The 18,852-nt window shown below is 44.0% G+C and overlaps 1 protein-coding gene across 1 annotated transcript in view; it reads right to left on the bottom strand.

The window, feature by feature from the left end:
- Window positions 1-3,063: 3,063 nt before the first annotated feature.
- DSTYK (dual serine/threonine and tyrosine protein kinase) overlaps window positions 3,064-18,852 on the bottom strand; it is a 54,584-nt gene continuing 38,795 nt past the window's right edge. Inside the window, exons 7-13 of the mRNA XM_037155322.2 lie at window positions 18,269-18,398; window positions 17,764-17,920; window positions 17,199-17,331; window positions 15,577-15,690; window positions 10,828-10,942; window positions 7,795-7,929; window positions 3,064-7,444 (exon numbers count right to left, since the gene is read on the bottom strand). Of these exons, the coding sequence (XP_037011217.2) occupies window positions 7,257-7,444; window positions 7,795-7,929; window positions 10,828-10,942; window positions 15,577-15,690; window positions 17,199-17,331; window positions 17,764-17,920; window positions 18,269-18,398 (972 nt within the window). The 3' untranslated portion in view covers window positions 3,064-7,256. The remainder of the gene's footprint in view (window positions 7,445-7,794; window positions 7,930-10,827; window positions 10,943-15,576; window positions 15,691-17,198; window positions 17,332-17,763; window positions 17,921-18,268; window positions 18,399-18,852) is intronic.

The raw sequence follows: 18,852 nt of genomic DNA, 5'->3' as shown, positions 1-18,852 counted from the left end.
AGTTTGATAACATACCCATTTTCTAGCATTGTGTGTGTGTGTGTGTGTGTGTGTGTGTGTGTGTGTGTGTGTGTGTGTGTGTGGAGAGAGAGGGAGAGAGATGGACTAGACCTCTAGATAATATGGGGTTATGGGGAATGGAAGGGATTTTTACATAAAAGGGGTCATAACAAATATAGTCTTATATAAATTATTTTTTAACCCAATGATATAAACATCTTTCTTTTTCAGTACATAAGAGATCTGTCATTCCTTTAAATAGATGCATAGTATTCTACAGTATGAACTCCATAATTTAATCTTTCCTTGTCAGACATCAACACTGTCTCCAATTTTTTAGTATTATAAATAACGATACAAGGGGGTTGAGGGGAGGGAGGGGAGGGTAAAGGGGGCATAAATGGTGATGGAAGGAGACTTGACCTGAGGTGGTGAACACACAATACAATATACAGACGATATACTATGGAACTGCACACCTGAAACCTATACATAATTTTACTAATCGGTATCACCCAAATAAATTCAATAAAAAATATATTAACTTTGCGAATAATTTAACTAGCTGCTTTATTACTGTAAAATGAAGTAGTTAGTAAATCCTTAGGACAGGATTTCAAAAAATAAATTTATCCAAGTTTTTAGTAGAAAATGAGAGAAGTAATGATGCAATAAACACCCTTATACTTACATAGCTTTGCACACTGTGCAAATATTTATGTAGGTGGGGGGTTGCCTAGAAAACATTTCTGGAACAGAGGATATATACATTTTTTCAAGATTTTATTTATTTTTATTTTTAGAAAGAGAGGAAGGAAAGGAGAAAGAGGGGAGAAACATCAATGTGTGGTTGCCTCTCACATGCCCCCTACCCTACTGGGGACCTGGCCCGAAACCTAGGCATGTGCTGTGACTGGGAATCCAACCGGCAACACTTTGTTTCACAGGCCAGCACTCAATCCACTGAGGCCCATCAGCCACGGCAGGATATATACCTTTAAGATGTTTATGTGAGGTACTGCCAGATTACCTTTTTTCTGGCTACGCCCACTTCCTAAAAACATCTGGAAGAAATGCTCATCACCCACACTTATAAACAGGTCTTTAATATTCCTTTTCAGGAATTTGATAGATGCAAGCATCTTTTTGTCTTTCATATGCATTTCCCCTGATTACTAAGTGAGGATAAATATATTTTTCAAATATGTATTAGCCAATTTATTTAAAAAGTTTTTTGTTGGTTTCTTCATGTATTAGGAATATGAACCTTTTATCAGTTAAATATTGTAATTATTCCCTCCAAATAGTTCTTTCTTAATTTTGCTTTTGGTGTCTTTGGATGTATATTTGTTCTTTATCATTTCCATCACTTCTTTATGGCTTCTGGGTTCCTGATCACACCCAAAAAAGTTCTCCTTTCCCCCAAACTACAAATGAACATACTTACATGCATTTCCCCCTGGAGGTAGAATAGCACAGCACAGTGGTTAGTTGTAGAAGGAAATGTTCTGGAGCTAGACTTCTTTGGTTCAAATCCCAGCTCTGGCACTTATCAGTTATGTGACCTTGGTACTTAACTTTCTCATCAGTAAAATGGGTTTCTAGTGAAGGTTAAGTTAATATATGTAAAGCATTTAGAGTAGTGCCTAGTATACAACAAATACTCAATGTATATGCCATTATCTAGTTTCTTTATATTTCTTTTTTATATTTAGATCTTTAGTATACTTTAACATTTTTTTCATAATTTGAGGCTATTTTTTTCCTCAGGTGAATAGCCAGTTTTATAAAGTAGTCTGTTTTTCCACTAATTTGAAATTCCATCTTTAGAATATACTAAGGAACAGGTCATCCCTAAGAGGGCCTCAGAGACCCACACCAGTTCATGGCCACCTGTAACTGTACTTCAAAGGCCACTCCATGAACACTTTGTGGACACCTGGGGGTCCTACTGAAGGTAAAAATTTCTAAGTTAAATTTAACAATGTCACATTTACAGTTTAAATTTAAAGGCCACATTGGTGGCCTCTCCCCTCTGAACGCCACCAATCACAGGCCCAGGAAGGCCACACCAGTTGCCCTACTCAAGGGACAAGCCTGCTGAGGGAGGTGTTTTGGAAAAGCATGCCCAATCTAAAAATGTATACACTACAAGCTATTTTCTCCAAAGTAAGAATGGTTAAAGAAAAAGAGAACCGTACTGAAATTTACACCAGAATATATGATATGTGCATGTAAGATGGGAGATATTTGGCCATGCAGGGTGGCTGGAATTAGTGGCGAGTTTCACAAGAGTCAGAGGCTCATCTGCATTAAATGACTTTTGTGTAGGGGTAGGCAGAGAACCACTGAGATACTTTAGTCTTTCCTTTAAGACTTAATTAAAAACAACCAACTGTTTAAGGCATGCTGCCATCTCCTGGCTAAACCTCTGTTGCAGCCAAATCACAAGCAGTTACAGCAAAAAGTGACACAGCCTTGCAAGCATGATATGGTAACCCAAAACATAATAAAACATGCACCCTGGGGAAAAGGTGGCAAGCTGCCTGCTCACATTCCCCGGTTACTACAGACAGTGCCACTCTGCTGGTGGTGGCCTCTGACGGTGCCGGCTAGGCACTGTCTAACAAGCACATCTGAAGCGGGGGTGAGCCTAAACAGAAAATTCAAATATTCCAAACACGGATAGGCTGGTATATAGATTCCATCCCCAGATGCTCTCACAATGTAATAAAGAATAGCTGGGCTCATGCACGAGCTCACAATGCTGCAAGCTTGTGCTGAAAAGAAGCTGAAGAAAAGTATAAACACCAAAAAGTCTCTGAAGAACAAACTGCTGTCACCACACCTTGCTCCCCTCTTCTCCACTGACCCACCTTCCGTTCCCTTGCCCTACTTCCTGATAGCAGTAACGTCACCTGGAAACCAAGAGCGATCTATGGGGGAGTGGCATATTCCATCAATCTCTAAGGCAAACTGAAAGACTGCAGAGGTCCCAGTAGAAATGGAATAGAATCAGGAGTGTCCTGTTAACACAGGGGAAACAAAAGCCAAACACGTAAATCTAAAATGTTAATGTGATCTTTATTATACAGTACATCTGGTATTTGTGCATGCCACAACTATACAGAATACTCTATAAAACCAGACCCAACCCTTCAAAATTACACTAAGTGAAGACTTGTCCCTTAATTGCGTCTCTTAAAAATACACACAGTTAACAGGGTCCTGCTGTAACAATGTGGAAATGTAACAACATGGAAAGAGACGGTAGCACAAGAAAGGAGAGTGTAAGGACTAAAGTTTTTGCCAAAGTAATTTCTCTAGTTATTGCACTTTTATTCTACACCCTTAGTATATAACATTTTTATTCAACACTGTAATAAACATTAGTGATTTAAAACAAACAAAAGTATTACATAAAGACAAGAGACAACAAGCTGTCCAGACCATTTTTCCTTTCAACCCTCTGGGGAAGGCCTACCCGGTGCCAGGTGTTCACAGTCTCTGCGATCCTCCCGGTTGGACTGGATGTTAACAGAGCAGGTGAAGTGAAAAACGAAACCCAGGTTAAGAACAGTAGTGCTGTATCTGAAACCCCCAAGGGAGTTTACAATACAAGTTTCTCAAGGTCACTCCCTCCTTACCTATTAACATCCACACTAGCCCTAACTACCCCCCACCTCCACATTTAGGAAGATAAACCCTCTTTCTTTTTCTTTTAAAGAGAAAATGGGTTATTTGATCCAGCAAATCCCAAAATCAAGCTTTGAAATCCGAAAGAAAACAACTCTTCTTTTGGCAATAAACTTCTGGAGGGCTGTTTAGCCGGCTCGATGCGCCGTGGAGTCTGGAGGTTCCCTGATTGGGCGGATGGAACACCGGGCAAGGCCAGAGGGAGTCTCTCTTCCCCCGAGTGCGCCTGTAACCACCAACCCCCCTGGGCTTGTCAGTGCTGAATAAAAACAAAGGTAAAGTGTCGTTCAGTGCAGTTACCATGTTGCAGCCCAAACAGCTTCTCCCGTAATGACAAAAAAACTTTTCCAATACCTTTGGCAGCTCACGCAATGATGCAAAAAAATAAAATCAAAATGTATTGGAGAGCTGACAGGTACTAGTCGAGAGTTCTACTATTCCCCTATTTCTATATGTGGTAGTAATGTATCCTTTCCTTCACTGGTTCCTTGACTTTTAGTGTTAAAAATTAGGAGAAGCTGCCGCCTAGGCTCTGTCCCCCTGAAAGTGATGGAGTCACAAGTGACTCTCTTTGGTCTGGGAAGAACCGGCACAGCCTTCCTTTCCAGAGAAGTGACAGGCCTGCTCAACCAATGAGCCTTTCTCCACAAGGGGGTCCAGGAACCAGGGTGTGCCTGTGGAAACCTCACCCAAACGAGCATTCCCCCACCCACGACTGACCGTGCTGCTGGCACCCTAGGCACAGGGTCAGCCACTCCTGGCTCCAGACTCCACCACCTTCCAACTGTACTGCAGGGAGGCCCCCTACTCAGTTCTGAAGCAACATAAGTGATCAGACTTCAAGTGCATTACAAATGTCCAGGCGATCATTTTGGGGCAGAAGTAAACTGCCCTTATTTAACTGACTAGAAGGGTAGAGCCCACTGTAATCCTCTCATCCATCCTTCTTCCTTGCCAAGCCATGATCTCACCTCAACACTGGGAGCACACACCACCAAAGCAAGGTGGTAAAATCTTTAGGCTTTGGTCTTGCTGAGCCCTTGATAGTCCAAGTGCCACCAAACTTCTTTAATAACCTAGTATCTTCCCAAGTAATATACAATACAGTACATTTCATGGCATTACATCACTTGAATAATAATGGGTGCCAAAGGAACAAAGAGCCCCAAATTTGCTGACGGTATGTAAAACAAAAGCGACGTACACACGTGGTATGTATCCTGCACGCAGCCCGCCGAGCGCAGCCGGCCGAGTGCTTCAGTAACGCGTCCCGTGCTTGCCCGTGGGCTTTGGCTGGCCGAAGACTTTTTTTTTTAAGTGAATTGTAGCAGAACTACTCATCATCAGCCTCTCCCTTCTCACTCAGGCAAAAAATGTGGGAATCTGCTAGAAAACTGATGTCTGAGAGCAGACTAAGCCACAGGGGATAAACCAAAACGGGACTCTGGGTGGAGAAAAACCTAGCCTCCCGTGTGTGAATGGGAATGTGACACTTCTGAAGGATGTTAGGGATGTGGCCTCCAAAAGGGGAGCACCAACTCCTGATTACAGTCGGAGTTACACTGACAGTCTGGACAAGGGAACTATATAAAAGTGTTCTTGAAATTTCATATAGAACAAGACTTGCACTGATTTTTCATCAGGTAGAGACTACTCGCCTCTACTTCGTTAACTTGAAACGTGGCTTCCTGGAAGGCCCATGATAGTTCCCAGAAGGGCAACAAGTTCATGCTGACAAGAATAGAGTGACTTGAAGTAAAGCTAAGTGTAAGTGTTAAAAATTCCAAGAGATATACTGAACATTCCACCAAAACAAGGCTGGAGCTTACAGAACCCAAAAACACCGGGTCAGTAAACTTAACCACTGCAAGTAAGAAGTTTTTCAGCAGTACATGGAATTTCGGAAGGGCTGCATGTTCTCGGGGGCTACTACACTCACAAATATCAGGATCAGAGCCCAGGGCAGTCAGGTTAAAAACTGAACTTTGAAAGGTATATGGAAAATTTTTTGTAGACTCCATTTACACCCTGTTAATGTTTAAGAGATGGTTATTCTATCACTAACAACCCTAGAAAATTCCAGCAGCAAATCTGACCATTGTCATATGTGTCTACTCTGGGACTTGTTCCACTCACTGTTTGGGACTAGGCACAGGGCACAGGCCACGGTGCTCGGGCGTTGGGCAGATGGAGGAGGCTACTCACCCCCACTGTCCATGGCTTCACCTGTGTGATTTTCTAAATCTAATGGACTGTTTTGGTTGAGGGAGGCTTAAAGTCAAGGTCAAAGATGCACCAGTGTTTAAATCGTTCCCCTTCCTTGGACTGGCATAAGAATTTCTCTTCTTACGTACACTTCATGACAAATCTCCAGAAGACCACCACCTGCCTTCCCAGTGCAAGGGACAGGACCCTCCAGACACTAACACACAGGGACGCAGGGCACACACAGAGCTACAGAGTGCTCTTCTCTTCCATCTGGCTCTTTTCATCTACGCTGCATTTAAAATAAGGTAAAAAGAAGGGACAGGTGACAGAAGAAACCTCGGTTAGAAAGCTCACTGATCAAGTTTAAAAACATCAGTGTGTTAGATTCAAACACTAAAAAACAGTGATTTTTTTTTAAGTTTTATAAAACCACTGGCACCCTTGTAGTGGGTTTGTTGAGGCCCGTGGCCCCAGACCACTGTCCAATTCTCAGTCTAACCAGATACCTCACACTGGGTCAATTGTACTCACTCACCCCTAAGGGCCATGTTAACTGGAGCTTCCCCACTGTGAGACCAAAGAGAGAAAAAAAAAAGTGAAGATGCAGGGGCAGAAGAAATTCTGTTCTAGGAGTAGCAGTAACTCAAAATCCAACAGCACACACATACACACACACGTTTTTTTCTTTCTGTGGCCTCTTGGTGATGAACTGTGAAACCCTTCCCCAGAAGCCAGGGCTATGTGCTCCTATAAATGTAAACACACTGGCACTGTAAGGTACAGGTAGCTGTGTTTCTAGCTTTATCACTGGGGCCTCTGGCTGTTGCAACCTGAGATCTCTGGGTGCAGATAGCAGGAAAGAGTAATCCACAAGTTATTTTTTTGCTCCTATGTTTTCACAATTCCAGAACTAAGCTTAAATTTTCTAAGGGTTCTGACAACTGGATAGATCCAAACTATTCTGAGCTAGAGTCGAAACTATGAAAATTAGTTTTTAAGACTATTGCAACTGCAGTGTTCCCCTTGTCTTAGAAACATACAGTGAACAGACAATGGTAACATTTACCTCCTTTTCAGTTCTGAGGCCTGAACATGGCCTTCTCCAGCCTTGTGCCCATGTCCAAGACAATCTTTTGCTGAAGAAACAGCTTGGGGTGTCAGTGAACTGCTGAACATGCCCAGCTGCCCGACAGCACTATCCGGGAGTTATCTCTGCCTGGGGGGCCTCAAGCTGCCCGGCAAGCACCAATTGCCCCGGAGCGCTCTGTGATGAACAACTGTCAAATTCTTCCCATGGCCAAAAGGTGAGGGGAAGGAAAGAAATAGAGAGTGAAAGAGAAAGGTCTTTGCTTTCAAGTAGAATCATCTAGTCCTCTGTTTGGCTGCTCAGAACTTGACTTGCATAGCCTGTCCATAATGCCCTGAAGCATGGGCTGGACGATACCCAAGAGAGGTCTCTGGGAGGGGTCGCCATCCCAACAGGCTTCCATCAGCTGCCAGCACTCCTCATCAAACACAGGAAGACGTTCTGGGCGGGCCCCTAGAGAAAGGAATGCGGGAATAGACCGAGAGTCAGTGCAAGGGCCACCAGGATGACCAACGGGCATGATGAGCTCTCGGACTAATGACCCAGTTGGGGCTCAGAATACTGAAGAATACAGTAATTGTCAGCTCCAACTGCAAAAATCTAGACCAGAACCAAAAAGTAACAGTGATGATTAACTGCGACACGGTTGAAGAACTGGAAATCTTAAAGAAAAAAGCTTTTATGAGACCGTTCAGCACAATGCTGCTGGAATCAAGGGTTTGAAGGGAGGCCCCTGCTGCAGGGTCTGGCCCCAGTGTGCTCTCAATCAAGGAGTTTGGATGAGGTAGGTTTGTGGCTCTTACCTCTCCGTACATTGTTCCAGAGGTGATCTTTGCTGGCACACCTCTCGAATGCCTCAGGGAGCTTGACAGAGCCTGAGCAGATGTACCAGAAAAGAATGCCAAAAGCGTAGACATCTACGGAATTGTCATACTTCCCTACAACAAGAAGGGGTGACATGCAGTGAGCCAGGGAGAGAAATCAATAGCATGACCACTAACATGCGTCTGCAGAAGTCTTTACACATTCTTTTCTAAAGCTTTTAACATACATTATCTCTCACAACGACCCTGTGAGGCAGGACACATTCACAATGCCATTTTATAGTAAAAAGAACTATGGCACTCAAGACCAAAGCTAGATATTTAGAGAGCCAACACTAGAACATGACAAAGGAGAAGAAAAACAGGTCTTTTATTTTAAAGGGACAGTCAAAAAAGATTCATTGTGAAAGGTCATTATTACGAAAATAAAGGTGGAAAGTACAGGTGTGGGGAACCGCTTCGCAGGATGTGGAAATGTAGTGGGGGGCAAGTTGGCACACAGGACCACGCCCACGACGAAGTTCTGTGGGAAATCAGGCCCACATTATACCTAGGCTGCTTTGTGACTTGCTCTTGCTAAAACTCTCTCACCCTGAGTTCAGGCAGCAAGCATTTGCTGCATATCTTTAACTTCCTGAAGTCTGTGCTCATTCTCCCAAGGACTGAAGTGTAACCAGACCTGTTACTCTTATGTTCCCTTGCATTTGCAACATTTTTTCCTTGTTAATCTGTAAGAAGTCATCAGTAACATCCCTTCCATTGCTATCTGTAAAAAGTAATTACCTAGAGCAAACCTAAGTATAATGAATGAAAACCTTCTTTGATGTATGCTATTAGAAAGCCAACAAAAGCCTGTCAAGACAAGGGTCAGCTTGCTCCCCTCTTGACTGAGGGGCCAGGCTGCTCTGAGGTGCTCTCCCCTTGAGAGAGTACCTATGCCATCCCTTTTCCTCCACAGGACTCAATAGTCTGTGTGAATGTCTTGTCTCATCCATAACACTGAGGACACTGCGGGCAGGTATCCACGTCATACAGGTAGTCGGGCAAGTTGAAACCAGAATATAAAGATTTTTCAAGTTAGACAGAAGAGTCAGAATTGAGTGGACAACAGAAGTTATTTATGTTTTAGACCAAGAGGTGACATGAAGAAAAATATTTTAGAAAGATTATTCTGACAGCATTAGAATGAATTGCAGTAGAAACAATAAAAAAATTTAAATATAAAGCAGCTGAGAAAATAATAAGACTTGGGGGAGTAGAAGTTTAACTTAAAAAAAGTAAATGTAGAAGAAAAATGCTGACTGCGCTGCGTTCCCATGTGTGGAGACTGCAGCTCTCTAGCTGACCCCCAGGGCACATGGGGGTCACTCAGTGAAGGGCTGCTACGTGAGGCTAATGAGAGAAATTCAAATACATCACCAATTTAACTCTTACCACTGCTAATGAGTAACCTGTGATTGCCTTTCCATCTTCCCCAACAACCTTACAACCTCTCCTCACATCCACTCGGGTTCAAAACCTTGGGGTCATTGTTTAGTAATCCCTTCTGTTCATCATCCACATCAACTTAAACAAAAAAAGAAACCATTATCCATTATTCTTCTGAATTCTCTCAAATCTGTCACAGTTTTACTTAGCACAACCACCAACCTAATCATGAAGACAGCCACCATTTCCCTACCTTGGTCATTGCCACTCAAGTTACTTCTACCTACTGCTGCTAAGCTAATCTTCCATAAACATTTTTCGTTCCTTACCTGCTCAAAAGCACAATAACACCTTACTTCTTCTACATTAAAAGCCTTCATTCCTCTGTGTGAATTTTAAACCCACTGCATTTTATCTTCACCCTGGTTTGCTATTATTCCCCAAATGGATTTCTTTCCTATCCCGCTTATTTCTATTCTGCAACTTTCCTCATATTTCCCATTCCCCAGCCTCCAGAATTTTCATTCATTCTTTCATGAAAAGACATGGTTAGACACTAGAGAATGAAACACCAAGATTCCATTGCTAGATTCATGACTTCCAGCTCAGTGTTCTAGGGTGGGTTTCTTCAGTAATCGGGCCTTGACTTAACTTTATCTATGATACAGACACAAAAATGAATCACTGTCACCAGAGAATTCTAGTGAAGATTAAATAGAATAAAATATATGAAAAAATACTCTGCCTAGCTCAAAGAATATTCTTTTTTTAAAAAATTACTTATTTATTTTTATTCTTTCTTTCTCTCTCTCTCTCTCTTTCTTTCTTTCTTTGTTTTTTAGAGAGAGAGAGAGAGGAAGGAGAAAGAGCGGGAGAGAAACATTAATGTGTGGTTGCCTCTCATGTGTCCCCTACTGGGGACTTGGCCTGCAACCCAGGCATGTGCCCTGACTGGGAATCAAACTGGTGACCCTTTGGTTCACAGGCCAGCACTCAACCCACTAAGCCACACAGGCCAGAGCTCAAAGAATATTCTTAATAATGAATGCTCTTTCCACCTACCAATTTTTCTAGATTGGACTCAAATTCTACCTAAACTCTTACCTCTACCATAAAACCATCAAACATTTCAACCTTAATTCATCCCTTCTCTGAGCATCAACATCACATTTTGTAGTACTTAATGTAGCACTTTATCACATGTTGTCTGGTATTGCCCTCCTAATTATTTCACATCTATTAATATATCTCTGTCATCTGTAAATTCTTAAATGATAGGGTGATAGGGGACAATGCCTTATATAGGGTAGCAGTTAGTCGATCAATACTTTATGATGAAATGATTGGTTGATTATGAGAGATATCCAAAAGAACAGTTGGTGATGCCCATTCGCACTTTTCTTTCTGACCCCTTTACCTCTACTTCCCCTAGCACTTGTCTTAGTTTCTCCCTGTTCTGCTTTCTCCCTTGCCTGTGCTGGGTCGGCCAGCACTACTGGTGGACATCGCTCTTAGCTCAAGGGGTAGCACTCACTGTTATAGTGTGGAGCCAAGCCCAAACCCACTCCCTGCCCTCCAGCTTACCTGTGAAAAGTTCGGGGGCCATATGGATTGGCGTCCCCACAATGCTGCCTGACATCATGGCCTCTGGCTTGCAGAATCCTAAGTCAGTGATCTTGGCTCGGTTCTGCTTGTCCAGCTGCCAACAAAGCAGGGTTAGAGTCACCCCACATTGGATTCTGCAGATAACACTCAACTCCATTGTAGCCCGGAGCTCACAAGTAGGTGTCTCCCTCACAGCAGTACCGAATCAATCCTGCCTCCAGCCTCCCCATCTCCAGCTTCAGTTGCGTAAGCAACCTGATGGCACAACTGCCATATTTATTTGGTGAAAACCTGTGGGTTCCCAGCACTTAGCATAATGCCTGGCACTATCAGGAGCTTAACAAAACTTGGAAGAATGAGTAAGTGAATAACACTGAGGAAAGTATTTCAGTTCCTGATTATTCTCTGGCCTCCAGACCCCAAGGACAGAAAGCTGCTAAGTAAGGACACTGAGGTCCTCTGTTCAGCTAAAGAAGTTTCTGAAATTCCTTGTAGTTTCCTTTCCTAAAGGTCCAAGAGAATAAAGCTGTGTGTCACTTGGTAATTGGTAAGCCTCATAAATTTCAGCCTATTAATTTTAGAAAGATCCTTCCTGTCCTTCAAATTGCTATATCTTTATATACCATTTAAGTGACACCACAGATAACTCAGTAACACAATATATTTTCAAGAGAAGTATGTCAAAAGATTCTTTGTAATTTACATAACAGGCCTGGTGGGTTTAGGACCCTTTTTTTGGTAAAGATTTTAATTTATTTATTTTTAGACAGACGGGAAGGAAGGGAGAAAGGGAGAGAAACATCAATGTGTGGTTGCCTCTCCTGCACCCCCTACTGAGGACCTGGCCTGAAACCCAGGCATGTGCCCTGACTGGGAATCAAACTGGTGACCATTTGGTTCGCAGGCCAGCACTCAGTCCACTAAGCTATACCACCAGGTTGGTTCATGACCTTTTAATGTTCATTTACCAATCTCATCCCTTATCCAATACTTCTAATCAAACCTTAAGCAATAACAGGACCTGGAATGCTTAAAAATGTCAATGTCACAAAAGCAAAAAAGGCAGACGGACTATTCTAAATTAACGGAGGCTAAACAATCACAATGAAAAAACATAGTATATAGCCCTTGGACTGGATCTGGAATCAGAAACAGACTACATTTGGGATAACTGAACATATGTGGGACAATAAAAAAATGTTAGTACAGACAGTATATTAACCAATAGAATTGTATCAGTGTTAAATTTCTTAGATGTGATGATGGCATTTTAATTGCATGGAAGATGTCCCTTTCTTTCTAGCAGACACAAACTGAATACCTCGGAGACTGCAAGTGCAGTTCCAGAACACTGCTCTAAAGCCAACAAAGTGAGTCACGTGAATTTCTGGGCTGCCCAATGCACATAAAAAGTTACTTTATTCTATACTGTGGTCCACTAAGTGTGCAATAGCATTACATCTTTAAAAAAAACCACCCGAGGTATATACAATAATTAAAAAACACTTTATTGCTAAAAAATGCTAACCACTGGGATGGGAGCTCTGGCCACGGAACGATGGTGGTGGCAGCAAGATGGGCTGGGCAGGGACCGTGATGGTGGCAACAGAGGTGGCAGGGGCAGATGGCTGGTGGTACGTACAGAGGAGGCTATCGTCTTCGGAGGGCTGTAGGTGGAGGCGGAGTTTGGGCCAGCAGCAGGGATGGCAGCAAGGAAGCCTTGGGGGCGCGCTGGGTGCCACAACGGCAGCTTGCCCAAGGGGAACAAGCAGCCCCACCTGTCAGAGTGGTCACTGCCCCAGGGAGACTGGCTGCTATACCTACTGCTCTGAGATCTGGTGGTTCGGGCTGCTCTGGTCTGTCCTCATCCTCTTCAGCCACTGCTGCGCCTTCTGTCGTCGACGACCTTCACTCTGGCTACAGCGGCAGCAGTGTGAGATCAACCTGTCAGTCTACCATGGGGCATGCCACGGGGCTGGCCCCGCTCCTACTAGTTCACTGTTCCACAACTGCTCCCTCATCGCCGTCAACTCATCAGCCTATGAGGATGTGGTCCCCCCCCAGGCACACCTCCTCACACTGCGGTCTAAGGCTGCCCTCTGACCGCGCCCAGGGAGTGTATCTGCTGCTCCTCCACTTCTGGCTGTCCTGCCCACTGCGAGGAAACAAATGTGGAAGGTGCTTCCTTCCATCAGAGTGTCCCTCACTCATCAGGAGGGTGAGCCCTGCCCCCACACTGCCACCTGGCTGGCAACTTAGGTGTCAAGCTCTGACCTTGTCCTGACTCCAGCGAGGGCGAGCCAGTCAAGGAGGTGAGGGCTAGTGCCACCCGGCCAGATCTGGGGACCACTCCTCTTGTACACCGCGCTTAGATCCCCTGCCCCAGGTTTCTTCCGTGGGGCTGGTTCCCAGGGAAGGAGACATCGCATAAGCAGTTCTGGGAGGGTAGATGGGTTACTTGCCCACTAGAAAAAGCCCCGGTTCCAATTCCTTGTGTTCTCGGCCTGTCCCTGCCCTCCTAGCATCTGCCTGAAAGGGCTGGAGTCCTGAGGAGGGGGCCACGTCTGGGGGGCTGTGGCAGCTCTACCCACGATGGCACACATAGGAGCCTCTGACCTCAGGAAAGAGATGTGAACCAAAAGAAAACGCTAGCCATCACGTGAGCCTTCAGTGAGCTGTGATCTTTTTGCTGTTGGAGGGTCCTGCCTCAAAGTTGACAACCGCGCACTGATCAAGGTGGTGGTTGAAGACTGGGTAGCTGTGGCAATGTCTTAAAGAAGACAGGAATGAAGTCTGCAGCATCAGTTCACTTCTTTTTTAAAAAACTGATTTTAGAGAGAAGCAGGAAGAGAGATAGAGAAACACCGATTTGTTCTTCCACTTATTTATGCATTCATTGGTTGAGTCTTGAATGTGCCTTGAGTAGGGGATTAAACCCGCAGCCTTGGCTTATGGGAATGACAGTGTAACCAAGCTTCTCAGCCAGAGCTTCAACGGACTTCCTTTCACTAGATTTTTCTGTAGCATATGATGCTGTTTGATAGCATTTTACCCACAGAACTATTTTCAAACTTGAAGTCAATTTTCTCAAACCCTGCTGCTGCTTTAACATCTAAGTTACGTCATATTCTGAATCCTCTGTTGTCATTTCAACAATCTCCTTTCTTTGTTCATCCATAAGAGGCAACTCCTCACACATTAAAGCTTTATCATGAGATTGTAGCAATCCAGTCAAATCTTTAAACTCCACTTCTAATTCTTCCACTGAAGCTTTGAATCCCTCAAAGTCATCCATTAGAGCTGGAATCTTCTTCAAAACCTCTGTTGATATTTTGACCTCTTTCCATGAATCAAGAATGTTCTAAATGGCATTTATAATAGTGTTATCCTTTCCAGAAGGTTTTCAATTTACTTTGCCCAGATCTGTCAGAAAATCATTATCTTTGGCAACAAAAGATAGTGAAATCTATCTTTTTCACTAAAAATGTATTTCTTAAATAGCAACACTTGAAATTCAAAGTTACTCCTTGTTCCATGGGCTACAGAATGGATGCCGTGTGAGCAGGCATGGGACCATCAATCCTGCTGCACATCTCCACCACAGCACTCGGGGGAGCAGGACTCTGCCGGTGCTCTGGACTAGGCTTTCACTTAAGGGAATGTTGTGGCTGGTTAGCTCTTCTACCCAGACCACTAACACTTCCTCCATATCAGCAATAAGGCTGTTTTGCTTTCTTATCATTTGTGTGTTCACTGGAATAACACTTTTAATTTCCTTCAAGAACTTTCCTTCTCATTCACAACTCGGCTAACTGGCACAAGAGGCCGGAAAGCTGCAGAAGCCGCATCTGACGTGCCTTCCTCACTAAGCTTAATCAGTTCTACCTTTTGATTTAAAGTGAAAGACGGGAGGCTTCTCCTTTCACTTGAACACTTTGAGGCCATTAGAACGTTATTAACTGGACTGATTTCAATATTGTTGTGTATCCGGGAATCAGTGGAGCAGGCAGAACATGTGCAACGCTTACCTTAAGTTTGCCATCTCATATGGGCCAACTTGCCATCTTATGTGGGTGTGGTTTGTGGTGCCCCAAGGCGATTTCAATAGTAACATCACAGATCACCACAGCAAATACGACAATAATGAAAAAGTCTGAGAGTGAGAATGACCAAAATGTGGCACAGAGACGCAAAGTGAGCAAATGCTGTTGGAAAATGGTGTCAACAGACTTGTTCAAGGCAGGGTTGCCACAAACTTCAATCTAAAGAACATAGTATCTGTGCAGTGCATTAAGCAAAGCACAATAAAACAAGGTATGCCTGTATTTAGGAATGACGTGTTACCTGCAATTTACTTCTATATAGTTTAGTGAAAAAGTCTGTGTGTGTAGAGAGAGGCAGAGGACACACATGGAAAAAGTGAGACTGTGAATCTGAGTGAACAGTACATGGGCCTTCATTGTACAGTACCACTATCTTAACTTTTCTATAAGTTAAAAAAAAATTTTCATAGTGTTGGGAGAGAAAAACCTTAAGCAACATAAACTAGGTCTATGATGCAAGTCCTCCCTGAGCTTTAAGTCCAGATACTACCCACCTATTCTGCTGTTAACTCTACCACTTTTCCTTCAGTCTTTTCCTGTGACCAAATGTACATTTAAATGTACCCTAGAAAGACCACTTAACCCAGAGGCAGCATGTTATTTTAGAAAAACAGCTCTTACTCACCAGCACGTTTTTCAGTTTGATATCACGGTGGACAAGTCCCTGGCTGTGCAGGAAGCGGATCCCTTCCACCACGTCGAGTGCCATCTGCAGACGTGTCTCCAGGGTCAGCCCAGCCTTGGGGAAACAGAAGAGCTCACACGTCACCAACAGGACATCGCATCAAATCCAACCTACTACACCAACTAAGAGTTCCTTCTGTGGGGTCTAAAAGACTGACTGCACTAGGGGACACAAGGACAGAACAGTGGATGGAAAACCGGGAAGAGGAAAGCAGTCGAAAAACAAGGGAGGACAAGCTCTCTAGGCCAGATAAAATCCCTGGGAAGCTGCTCGTAAGCCAGCTGGATAATCCCCAAATGTGACTAGGAGAGATGCAATCAAATGACTAAAGACATGAGCTCATTCTAACCCCTAAATCAACTCTGGAATTGCCCTTCAGGCTCAAAAGAATTATTTCTGGGCCCTTCGGGCAGACTCATATCCACTGGTTTATAGACCTAGTTGGGCCCGGCTGGGTTTTGCTTATTCACACACCATACCCACTCGCCTCACTTGTACCAAGCCTCATGCATACTCTAGCCACATGGAGAAGCACCAGACAGTGCTGAGCTCATCTCCTCTGAACGAAGAAGGAAAACTGCTTGGAGAGTCATTGTCTTTATCATATTGATTTCTCATGGCTCCTGCGAACGTGTCTAAGGCTTCCAAATAAACTGGTACAAGAGAGATGTGAGAAGGGCCCTGCCCACATGCCCTGGCGGTAGCTTCCCCCCATTCTACTGAGCTCCAGTGCGACTCCTCTACTTGTTGTTGGTGGTTATTTTAAATTAGGGAAATGCAGCATCCAACCGAGGGTACTTCACTTTCACTCGAATAAAATCTTTTGAGAGCTTCTCATTGTCTATAACAGAATTTGAGTTTTACGGAAACTCTTAACATTTTCAGGCCTCTATAATTTGCTCCCAACATTTCTTGGCATCTTATTCGCCCACCCCCACCCCCAACATTCCCAAAATGAACCAGCTGCTCCAATGGTGACAAGTGCCCTTAATGCCTTCCAATGCTGTTGACATTATACTATTTCCTCCCCTGGTATGGCCTCTTCTTTCCAATGGCCCAGATTTTAGCCATCAATATGTACTCATCTAACTCAAACACCCCATCTTCATGGAATATTTCTGACTATAATTCTCTTAAAAGCTTCTGTCAATTACACTTTTTGACATCCCTCTATGGTCCTTAAGGGCTTTGTGCAAAGTAGTCACATGTAGTAATAAATATATGTATTGACCAAACAACAATAACTGGCTTTATACATTGACAGCCAAAAAAAAGAGAGAGAGAGAGAAAGAACAGCAGAGTTAGAGGAAGCTTTTCTGCACTTCTGAGTAGTCTAGATTTTTCCTACCACCACAGGAGGTATCTTGGATATGAACTGCATCAAAAATAAATTCTGAAAAAAATTTAAGATTTTTTGGAAATAGGGTAATAAAGTTTGATTACTCCAATAATGTCTTCTAAAAGCTAGAAGCTCTGAATGAATAAGAAAGGATGAAAGGCCAGACAGGAAGGTGCTGATCTGGCTGCCAGCTGGATCTCACTCTCTCCCCGCCTGGCCTCACCTTCAGCCCAGTGTAGAGGTCCCGGTGGAGCCGCTCCATAATGAGCAGCACGGCAATGCTGGAGCCACCACCGTAGCTGTAGTCGATGACAGAACCGTGGAGGTCCACCAACCGCTCATGCTTCGGCAGAGACCTGATGAGAAGGAGAGAGGTCTGGGCCACAATGCACGGCAGGCCACCACGTGGGAAGGAATAACCTTGAGACCATGCTTCGTGCAGATCCACAGGTAATGGCCCTCGGTACAGAAAGAGGACAAAGAGAATGGGTTCTCAAACAAGAACAAAGCATATGGAATCTAAAAATTGATAGGCATTTAGAACTAAGGAAGAAAATCAAATGAAAGGATGAGTGAGAATCTGGGATGCTGAGGAACGGCAGGCAAAGAGAGTAAAGGCCTTGAAGAGAACAGCTCTGGGCCAGACACAGAAATATTGGGTCTACAACATTCTGAGGCCTAGGTGTGGAAGGACAAGGCGTGCTGTAGCTCTTGGTACAGAATTTATGCTAGGCTTCTGGCTTCTTCTCTGGATCATTTCCCACAGAGGAGAATGAGACCCTACCCACCTCATGTAGTGGAATTCCAAGGCCAGGTCATTCCAGTGCTTCTCATCTGGAGGAACTACTGACTTGAGGGCACAAGGAAAGTGTCCCCCCCAGTTGTCACACAGGTACACCACACCGTACTGGCCCCGGCCCAGCTCCTGTCCCAGTTTAGGTTTACCTGCAAAGCACAGAGACAGAGATAAGGCAGGAGGGGTGGGGACTTGCTGGGCAACCTCCATAGGATTCTTAGCCCTGGACCTGCCTAGAGACAGGAAGTCATAATTACACAGCGGGCGGGGAGCTGCCATTCTAAACCAGCAGAAAGTAATCTGACTGGTTTGGCTGAAGTAAATTTGGTCATGTTATTTGAACTATGTAAGTAGCAGACCCAAACACACGTCAGGAATTCAACTACGCATCAGGGAGTGCTACACAGATTCCCAAGGAAGCAGCTTTGGACACTGGCATTCTCCCAGGCTGAGAGGAAAACTGTCCTCCAATTTACTTGTGAAAAACAAGGACTCACCATGTAGCAAGACATCCTGTAAAGAACGGCTCTCCAGAGAAAGCCTGGCCAGGCGGGGGGCATGATCTTTCCGAACCTTCAGCCACAGGTCCTCAGTTTTCTCCAACCGGCCTGAGTGGCCAGCTTCCAGCTGGGAGGACATGGGAGACAAGACATGACTTACAAAGTCCCTGGTATATAGGGATAACGGCATCTGTGTCATAAGAATGACTGTGAGAATCAGGTAAGATGTATGTAACCAATTTAGTTCCGAGATTAGTCGTAATGTAATACTTTCTCCTCCTGTGTGTATATCGTATTACCCACCCTCCCCCGACACACACACACACGCACACACACATGCACACACATCCCCAAAAGGACAAGCAGATGTCACAAAACTGCCAACTAGTATGGAAGTTGGAAAGTCATCCTTTTCTGTCAATCGTTCCTGAAGTACTACAGAAAATTCCTGCCCCTTGATTTTCATTCCTTACTCAATGAAATGGGGAGAAAGTAACTAGAAAGTAACATGGAAAATTTATTGATAAAACTTCCTGTGACATGGTATTATCCTTGGATAGAGTAGAAAATATACTAATGAT

The sequence above is a fragment of the Artibeus jamaicensis genome, unplaced genomic scaffold (genome assembly GCF_021234435.1).
Source record: "Artibeus jamaicensis isolate MK-2021 breed Jamaican fruit bat unplaced genomic scaffold, CSHL_Jam_final contig_475, whole genome shotgun sequence".
NCBI lineage: Eukaryota > Metazoa > Chordata > Mammalia > Chiroptera > Phyllostomidae > Artibeus > Artibeus jamaicensis.
This window is presented reverse-complemented; position numbering and strand designations above follow the sequence as displayed.